The 9,926-nt window shown below is 43.6% G+C and overlaps 1 protein-coding gene across 1 annotated transcript; it reads right to left on the bottom strand.

The window, feature by feature from the left end:
• Positions 1-503: 503 nt before the first annotated feature.
• Positions 504-9,605, bottom strand: NAA20 (N-alpha-acetyltransferase 20, NatB catalytic subunit). Its single transcript, XM_020790582.3, has 6 exons — positions 9,410-9,605; positions 8,021-8,045; positions 7,398-7,488; positions 3,891-4,026; positions 1,969-2,114; positions 504-954 (listed from the first exon to the last, which is right to left on the bottom strand). Exons 1-6 carry the CDS (start codon positions 9,460-9,462, stop codon positions 869-871), a joined length of 537 nt encoding a protein of 178 aa, XP_020646241.1. The 5' UTR covers positions 9,463-9,605; the 3' UTR covers positions 504-868.
• Positions 9,606-9,926: the final 321 nt, after the last annotated feature.

The raw sequence follows: 9,926 nt of genomic DNA, 5'->3' as shown, positions 1-9,926 counted from the left end.
ATTTTTTTTGCCCTGCCTGATCCTATTCTGCTTCTGTAAGTCAGAGCAATGTGATGTTTTACTACAACCCTACTACTGAGAATGTTCAGGCCATCAGAACCTGTACCCTTATGATACTACTTGTTAATGGAAACAGGGAAACTATTCATCAGTGCATTTGAAATTAGTGACATGAAATTTGCTTTAAATATATACATGATGTCCATTTTCCATATCCAAATATAAGACAGATGGGTTGTATCTTTATGTCTCCCCAAGGGGAAAATACATAGGAAGTGTTAAGATTTCAGTAATGTAGATAGTTAACATATGTTGCACCAAAAGTTACAGTGGTCCTAATAGGGTTTTTAGAGTATTTGAGATCTTTAAGGATTGCTTCTACTGTTACTACCCTGCAGTGAATTTCCGTGGCTGAGGAGGGATTTCAGCCCAGGCCTCCTGAGACCTAGTTTACTGCTCTATTCACTACACAACACAACTAATTAACATACAGGACAACTATGTTTACCTCCCCTTATTGATTTTATTTATAAAATTAAATGCATAAATGGCATTGACAATATTGATCCAACAACCAACCAAAATAAGTGAAATTTTCTTTGCTGCATGTCTAGAAATATTTATATACAGGCAAGGGACTAATGGTTTATGGTTTAAAAATGAAACCATGAGCTTAAAAGAACTGCAGCTACAATTTTGTTTTGCTTCCAGAACATTAGACTTAAGGTACCCTTCATATACTCTTCTTCCCCAGTTCCAAGGCTTCCAAATTACATTCATAATATATGCTGCAATGTCCTTTGAAAATGTTGCCAGCTGTCTACATATGTTGTTTTCAGTATTCTGTACAGATAATAGTATCATAAGCCTATTCAATGTCTTCTGGTCTGACAGGATGTGGTAGTGGTATAATTGATTTCTTCTCTGTATCTCTGGACAAAGCTTTCCTCATATCTGTGAAAAACGAGCACAACATATTACATAATAGCTTCTTAAGAGGAATAAAATATAAATGTCAGTGAAATACTGTGAAAAGACAGGTGAAAATAAGAAATCAATATCAAATGTCTTGTGGCTGATGCATTTCACAGAAAACAGCATTTTCACTTGGTCACGTGCAAGAAAACCAGATTCCAAGCCTCACAGGTGTTACACAAGGACTCCCAAACAAATTGAAGATACTAATGGTGGTACAATGGATAGATGAAGTAGCTGACAGTCTACTTTCCATTGAACTAGTAACCACAGGTTCAGACCAGAAATTCAAAAAAGATAGCCACTCACTGTAATGATGGACTATAGTTTTTATATGCTTCTCGCCAATACCCTGCTGGACTTCTGTTTTATTAACAAAGCCTTTGTTTTACCATTGGAAAAACAACCTCTTAATCTGCTCTAGTCAGCACAAGTATCCATATAAAATTCCATGCATTCTTTAATAGAATTAAGAAAATTACTCTGTTGAACTTTACTATTTTCAAAAGTGACATTTTACTGTTTTTCTCTCTCACCACAATATGTATCATTGATGCTATCCTTGCATTCTTGGGAATTCCCTCTTTTCAACTCTATCCTCTACTCATACATGGAAGAAATCTTAAGTTAATAGCAACATGAGAAGATAACCATTATGGCTATGTGCTCCAAGAGGAGCATTCAACTTGCTGTGGGTGTCATTCCTAGTTGTCATGTCCCTTAAATTGGATGACATTCTTTTATCTTTTGTCACAATAGTTAAATACTCATTACTACCATCTGGAAACTTAGAGAAAAGACCTTTTGATTTCTTTAAATTCAGTGGGAGATAGTCACTACTTCTCTGACTGGTTGTTCCCTTACCTTCAACTCATCAGTGAAGGTGGTAAAAATTTACATAGACATTTACAACTCATTAAAAAATCCTGCTGCATAGGTAATTTATTCCAGTGTCTAAAAATCTTCTCTATTTTTATAAATCTAAACACTTACCATATGCATCTTCATCAGGCTCCCCATTGCTGGCAGAGTAGTACTCCAGAACTGTTCTGTACACACTGTAGCCTAGTTGTTTGTACATGTTCACTGCAACCTGATTTGACACTCTCACAAAGAGATCCACAAAAAATCCACCCTTTCTTTATTAAGAAAAAAGAAGAAATAATGAGACAAACGAGGTAGTACATGATGTTCCATATTATACTTCTAAGAGGCTACATAAAAATGAAAGTATTAAGTAATGGAAAGCAAAAAACAGGCAAACTCAAGTTTAGTTTTGACACTACAAACCATGTGTTCAGGAATGTTAATGTTTTTCTGGATTGAAAAATCCAGATTTACAATTGGCTTGCAAGCATGCCTGAAACAGGAAAGAGAGTTTAATGCAATGTATCTACTAGTGTGCTAGTGTGTATAAATTAGTTTTAACTAATATTGTAGTTGTGAACACTGAACCATCTGAAAGTGCTGTAGGGCTAAGACTACAACACTAAGCAGAGGTCAGCTATTGCTAGTTATTATTACAGGAGGATTGCTGTATCTGCAGGATCACTACCTGCAGTTCCACGTACCCGCTACCTAAAAATATTAAATAAGAAAACCCCAGAAATATGTGTTTTCAAGGTGTATTACCAAAACTCGACATAAGGGGAAACCAGAGAGTAGAGGGTTTGCTATATAGTCAATCCTCGACTTACAAACTTCCTTCCGGAATGGATTAACTTTGTAAGTCGAAAAGTTTGTAACTCGAATCAGCATTTCACACAGGAATGCACTGAAAACCAATTAATCCGTTCCAGCTGTTTTTGGTTCTTGGGTCGAGGGGCGGTTTGTAACTCAAATCATTAGTTCCCACATGAACTAATGCAAAGCCGGTTAATCTGTTCCTACCACTAGGGGCAGATTTTTTTTCCTTTTTCCTTTTAATCTAAAATGACTTAGGTTAAAAAAAAAAGAAAAGAGGGAGGGAAGGAGGGAGCACCTTTTCAACAGAACACCTTAAAAAGCACCTTTTCAGCCAAGACAAGCACCTTCTGGGAAAAACCAAGCATCTTTCAGACAACAGATCACCTTGAAAAGCACCTTTTCAATCAAGACAAGCCAGTATAAGCACCTTTTGGGACAAAGGGGCGCAGCAAAGGGGGCACCTTTTAAAAATAAAATAATCAACAAAATTTTAAAAGCCAAAAAATAAAAACACAGTCCGTACAGCACTGTATCGGGCAGTACCAGGCAGTCTGAAGACTGTCTCCAAATCCACTCTCAAAACGCTGGGAAGAGCGAGGAAGCAGACAGGCACCCTCTTCACCGGCCAACGGTTAACTGAAAGTTCAAATTCCATGTTTTCCCCACCTCCTGCACGTTTTTTTTCGGTTCGTAACTCGAATGTAAGTTTGCAAGTCGAGTCAATACTTTTCAGAGTGGTTTGTAAGTCAAAATGTTTGTAACTAGGGCCATTTGTAAGTCGAGGGTTGACTGTATATGGGTTTTCGCCATCTGTGAGTGTGCTTGGAACTGAACCCCAACAGATACCGTGGTCCCATTGTAATGTGGAGTCATTTCTTTTTAGCTAAAATGAGGTCTGAATCTGAGGTCAAAGACATACCAATCCTTTATATTTCATGGTCTTTGGGCCCTGCTATTTATAATTTATTTCATGGGTAACCAATTTTTCTGTATCTCAAGCTTTACAAATATGAAAAAAGCTTCTATTGAAAGACTCCTGCCTTTATCCATTCTTCCCGAGTTCCCTTTCTCATAATAATCCAAACACATTGCCATACTGTATGCCACAACATCCCACTACTGTTGCTGTGAAAACAAGGAATGTGTCAGCAAACATCACTAAGAATGACACAGATATTCTTCCTTATAATACCATGATCAAAATTCTAGGCTTAATAAAGATGACTCACCTTTCTGATATTTCTTCAAGCAGCTCCATTAGTTTAGCAGCCAAACCCAGCCGGCGAAATTCAGGTGCAACAGAAAGTGCAGTAACATGGCCATGCCACTCCTCTCTTGCTACAGAACCTTCCGCCTTCCCCATGACTGCAGAGATAACAACAGCAAAACAATGCTTTTGGACTGGATCATGCTCATCTCACAGAACCTTTCCTAGTGACCGAATCAGACCAAGCTATTGACTATTCTGGGTATTTGTTTAGAAATTAACAATTAGAGCCTTTGGAATGTCTGATTTTTTTTAAATGCTTCACTGCTGAAGTAGATTGATTATACTGTTTTATTATTTTATTTATAAGCTGTCTTTCCCCCAATATGGGGATCCAAGGTGGCTTATAATATTAAAAGAATAGAATTAAAAACAAATTTTAAAATTTAAAAAGAAACAAACTACACTAATTCAAATACAACTAAATAATTAAAAGCAGGTAAACATTAAAAACTGCCGTGCTTCCCTGAAAATAAGTCAGGTCTTATATTGATTTTTGCTCCAAAATATGCAGTAGGGCTTATTTTCAGGGGATGTTTTATTTTACAGTTATGTCATTTTCTGGTTGCCGCACAATGGTGGAGAGCGGAGTTTCACTTAACTAGGGCTTATTTTGGGGGTAGGGCTTATATTATGAGCATCCTGAAAAATAGTACTAGGGCTTATTTTCAGGTTAGGTCTTTTTTTCGGGGAAACAGGGTATCATACAGCTAGGGAGCAAGACTTCAGTTCTGTATCCTGACAGATTTTCTTTGCCATCTCCCCAATACCGTTACTCCAAAATGGATATATCTTACTCCAGGACCAAGAAAAAGATGAAAGACTAGGACTCAAATGTGTCCAAGAAAATACCTAATGTAAGTAGTGCTAATGAAGACAAACAATATAAACCAGGGGTCATCAACCCCCGGTCCGCGGCCCAGTGCCGGTCCATGGGCTTCCCGTAACTGGGCCACAGACATGGATCTTCGGGGGGGCGCACAGACGAGTGTGTGTGTCACGCTTGTGGAGAGGCATGTCACACTTGCTTGTGCTAATAGTCAGTGTAACAATGTGCTAACCATTCCACCAGCGCCCCTTGCAGGAGAGCAGTGCCCCTTCCCTGCAGGGAAACCGCCACATGGCAGCCCACCTGGGAAGTGTCAACAGCTCGGCGCCACCCCACCCAGGGTGAGCGGGCAGGCGGGAGCCCAATCGTGCTGCTTCCTGCCCGGCCGACTCTTCCTGAGCAGGAAAGGTGAGCCGGGCCAGGCTGCATAGGGTGCTGCTGCTTGTCCGTGGAACTTCCAAGGTTCCGGAAGGGCGGCTTCCCCGCTGCTGCCGCCCCTGAGTGTGGCTCGCCTCCTGGGGCCTCCCATTAGAACCTCGCTCCCACCCTTCCAGCGGCAGCTCCGTCACTCATGGCGGCCCTTCCCGGCAGCCCTCGCCTCCTCCTTCACTGGTAGGGGAAGCATCCCCTGCCACCAGAGCCCCACTTCCCTCGCCGACAGTCCATTTGGGCAGCTGGCGTAAAGGAAGCAGAGTGACTCTGGCTCCAACAGCGCCGCAGCCATCCCTTCAAGGGCCGTCACTGGCCCCGTCTCTGCCGGGGACCACATGGCGGGAGCAGCATCTGCTGCTGTTTGCCGGGTCGGTCAGTTTGGAAAGAGCTGCTGCTTCCTTCATGCCAGCCGCCCGAATGGACCCCCACCCCCAGTCAAGGCGCTCCTTCCCCACGGGGGATTTGCTTGCCTCTCAGGTGAGTGAACCGTTCCTCTCCCTCGTCTTGGCGCGTGCCTCTCCCTTCAGCCATGAGCGCTGCCTCGCTTACATCCCTCCCCTGCTTCCATCGCTTGCTCATCCTCTCTGTCCTCTCTCACACCTCCTGGAATTGCGCTCCGGGCGGTGCAATTCCCACGAAGCGGGCAGGTTCTCGTAGGAACCCGCTCCACAGAATTCTTCGAAGTGAGCATGGAGGAGAGATCTCGCATTTCTCCCAGGCTACTGCTCCAACCGGGTTCAGAGCACTCTCAGTGCATTGAGAAAAGCAACCCACCCGCTTCTCACTGATGCTATCAGCTGAGTTTTCCTCCCTTCGGGAGAATTCTAGTCCACGTCCAAGGGCCGGGTCCCCAAGATCTCTCTCAGTCCTATCAGCCAGTTTAAAACAGGGCTCCCCAGATGGGCAGCCATGGCATCCTTCCCTTCCTCTGCATTTCTCCAAGCAGTATACCTGGAGTTCTTCAGTGTGGGAGTGAGCCTGGTGGAACTCGCTGCATCTTAGTTTTAAGTAAAGCTGGGCAAGTTTTCTGGAAAGTTTAGGATTGAGACACTCTGATGCACTGCACTTACTCCCAAGTAAGCAAGCACAGGCAGGCAGGCAGCCAGACCTACTGAAATGGGTGGCACTTTTTTTACAGTGAGGTTTCCATTGCCTGTGTAGTGGGATCACAAGACTCTCTCCCTTTCTGGCGACCTTAGTCTAGCGCCATCACCTTGTGAGGCGTCTCCCAAGCCCCCCCCCCGCCCCAGGTGTGAGCTTCTCCAAAGCGAACCTCTCAACAACAGATGCCGCCTGGCCGGTGCTCGCTTCCCTTTTCCTCTCGCAGGAAGAGTCAACTGGGCAGGAAGCACCAGGGTCACGCGTGCGCTCTTGCCCAGTGGCCAGCCGACAGCGCTTCCCAGGCGGGCTGCCCCGCAGCAGCTTCCCCGCAGGGAAGGGGCGTTGCTCTCCTGCAAGGGGTGCTGGAGAAATGGTTAGTAGCACACTGTTACACCGACTATTAGCACGAGCAAGCGTGACACAGCCACCCGTGAGCGCAGGGGTGCCCCACCCCCAACCAGTCTGTGCACTGAGGTCACAGACCCCAAACGGGCCGCAGACCGAAAATGATTGATGACCTCTGATCTAAACCATATCCTCTTTGAAGACCTGCGGTCAATGAGGTTTGCTTTCAAGCATTTATGTAACTCAGCTTAATCTATCTCTGACCATTTGAATTGATAAACACATATATGGTTACCTATTTAACAGGTACAAATTTACATCTGGATACCAAATAGTATATATGGGTACTATAAATTTGCATCTGAATATTTCTGAAGCAAGAGTACTATGTTTCACGAAGACATATGCATTTGTATCCAGCACTGTTTTCAAAGAGGCATTCTGGTTTTGCAAATATGATCTTGTACAAAAAATATATCTTAGAACAAAGTGCTTGCTATCTTCAGTTTTTTCCAGACATACGCACGCTCGCACGCACACACTTATGAAAAGTATCAGTTATACTTTTTTTAAAATCACATTTTTAAAAGCTTCTGCCCAGATAAGCTCTTTCACATTTAGGGGGGAATATTTTAAAATACACTGAACACTGCAACAATTTATCAGAGAGACAGCTTTATTAAACACTGCAGTCCTACTGCCAGCTAATTAGAGCAGAAAACAAATGTTAACACTCAAAACAAGGAAGTCTGTTCTACTTACTATAGCCCATCAATTCTCCTCCAGGTGCTTCTGCAACAATAAAATATTCTGGCCAATGAGCCAAGTACTGCAAGTAAAAGGGAATTCCATACTATAGAGTATTCTGTGTTAAGAAAAGTTCACTACAATAAGTAAAGCACACGTTCAATACTTCAAGTTGGCTTAATTTTCATGATATTATGACACCAATATGATGAAATAATTATTAGCACTAACTGTGAAGTTTGGTGCAACTGTATGAAGGGAAGAAAGAATATAAATAAGATCAAAAAAGTTTACCTAACTGAATTTCAAAATATAAAATAATTAAAAGTGAAAATTAGTTTGGAAGCTGTGTTATACACTTCTATTCTCTATCAAAATAAGATTTTCCATCAGATGTATCTCCAAGCTCTTTTACGATGACATTTTATGGACCACCCATAAAACAATATGTGATTTTCTACAAACTGCATTTTGCAAGTATTTATGAGACTGGTATAGTTGCAGAATACTTTGTGATTGGCTGCAACTCCCTAAAATTGTTGTGTGGCAAACATAAAATTTGCTGCAGTGCATACTATAATGTATACAATGTTCTACTATCGCTGTACTGTAGTTATTCTTCAGAACTAAAAGGATACAGTCTCTGTGAGAGGATCCAAGTTGCTGTGGGACACAAGAATAGCTGGTTAAACACTGAAGGAAGGTCAAGGGAGGAACTTTGAAGTGAAAATGGCTCTTAGGAACAGCTGGAGAAAGGAAAATCCTTCTACCTTCTCTCTCCCCACATTGCAATTCCTAATAATCTCCAAGTTAACTAGTCTAGCAATGCTACAAGACACTTTCTGGCATTCCTCATCATTCCAAGATATCCTGGAATATTTTGCCACCGATACATCTGAGAGGCTGAGGGCCTGAAGAGGCTAAATGAGAATTAGTAATATTCAACCGATTGCTACAGCTGTGCCTTGAACAGTAGTTTAACAAATCCCTGTCTGTGCATGGTACATGTCTGGCTGGATAGCTCAGTGATGTAGGTATCTGTCTGCAGAGCCAGAGGTTGGGAATTCAATTCCCTGCTGTGCCTCCTGAGAGAAAAGCCAGCCTGTATGACCTTGGGCAAGCTGTACAGTCCTTAGGGCACACACACCCCATCAAAGAAGAGAAGAGTAAACCTATTCTGTGTATTATTCCCTACCTAGAAAACTCTGGAAAAGGTCACCATAAATTGAAATCGACTTGATGGCATGCATAAAGACACAAAGACCAAACACAAGCTGAACTGACTGCCTAAAGCTCTTGAGTTTGCAACAGCTGAGCTAAGCCACAGGATATTCTGGAGCGTGCTCATTCATAGGGCCACCATAAATTGTGGGCAGTTTGACAGCACATCACAACAACAGGGTACAGTGCGAAAGTACGGAAAGACCAGCTAGCAAAAGGTTAAGGCTTTATCTGGCTGTGCCTTTTATCACTAATTTAAGATTAGGCCTGCCACAGGACCGAGACAGAGGATGTGGGGAATGGATGAGGCTGCGGTTAAAGAGGCACTGGAGCAGGGCTGCTCTACCCCCTTTCTTTTCTCAAGCCGCAAGGCTACCGTCGCCAGTCTGTTAAGTCCCAGCAAGTGAAAGAGCCAAGGGCTTTACCGGCCAGAAGCAGGAACACTGCTTTAGGAAATCCGAAGGGGGAAAGGGTAGACGTCTGAGATATGGAAATAGTACGAACAACCCCTATTAACGGGGTACACTCACGATTTCCCTCTTTCTATATGTATATCTATATCTACCCCATTGAAAGAAAAGGTCTAGGTTTGTGAATGATGCAACGGACGCGGGGGGGGGGGAATAGGGGCCATTGCTGGTAAACAGCCAAGGATGAGCCCCTCTCTCTGCATACGAGGAGGGAGGGAGGCAGCGTAGCCAGCGAAGGGCGCCAGAAACTGCCCAAAGCAGTTCCTGCCGCCTTTGGTCCGCCACAAAAACTCACGATCCGCCACCCGCCTCGTCCCGCCCTTTCCCTTTTCTCACATATTGTTGAAGCGGAAGAGATCGTTGCAGGTGAAAGCACGCAGAGAAGTCATGATTTTCCCCACTGGGATAAGCCACACAGAAGCTGACCCGGAACTAGTTTTCTCCGGTTCCGCCTAGAGAGAGAGATCGTTAGTTCCGTTTCGGCGGCGGCTTTGAAGCAGGGGCGGAGCGACGCGCGAGCCACTGAAGGCCCGCCCCTTTGCGTCACAACGCTCCGCAAAGTGCGGATACACATAGAGATAAGACAACAGTTGGAGGGGGTAGAGGTGGTGTGTTCATATTTATCCCCTTCCGTTCCTCGTTCCCGTGCGAGTTAGGATGGAAGCGGGGAGGAAATCACCCGAAATGTGTACCACTAACTTCATGGCTCTGGCTGAGCAATTTATAGGACCTGCTTTTTAGTCCGAGTCCTGGAAGTTCCACCGTTTGCCTCTGAAGTGGCTGGATTCCCCCTCCCCAAGCGTGCAAAATGGAGTGTAGGTGCAGTGAGCCACTCTAACTGGTTGTTGTGGAT

Source organism: Pogona vitticeps, chromosome 4 (assembly GCF_051106095.1).
Source record: "Pogona vitticeps strain Pit_001003342236 chromosome 4, PviZW2.1, whole genome shotgun sequence".
In the NCBI taxonomy this organism is placed as follows: domain Eukaryota; kingdom Metazoa; phylum Chordata; class Lepidosauria; order Squamata; family Agamidae; genus Pogona; species Pogona vitticeps.
This window is presented reverse-complemented; position numbering and strand designations above follow the sequence as displayed.

Bases quoted from the DNA above. Each gene is read 5' to 3' on its own strand.
- NAA20 (XM_020790582.3), bottom strand. From the start codon at position 9,462: ATGACTTCTCTGCGTGCTTTCACCTGCAACGATCTCTTCCGCTTCAAC. The intron at 8,046-9,409 runs GTGAGAAAAGGG...TGTGTCCCACAG, and splicing joins CTCTTCCGCTTCAACAATAT to CAACTTGGATCCTCTCACAG. The intron at 955-1,968 runs GTAAGTGTTTAG...CGTTTTTCACAG, and splicing joins GCCTGATGAAGATGCATATG to ATATGAGGAAAGCTTTGTCC.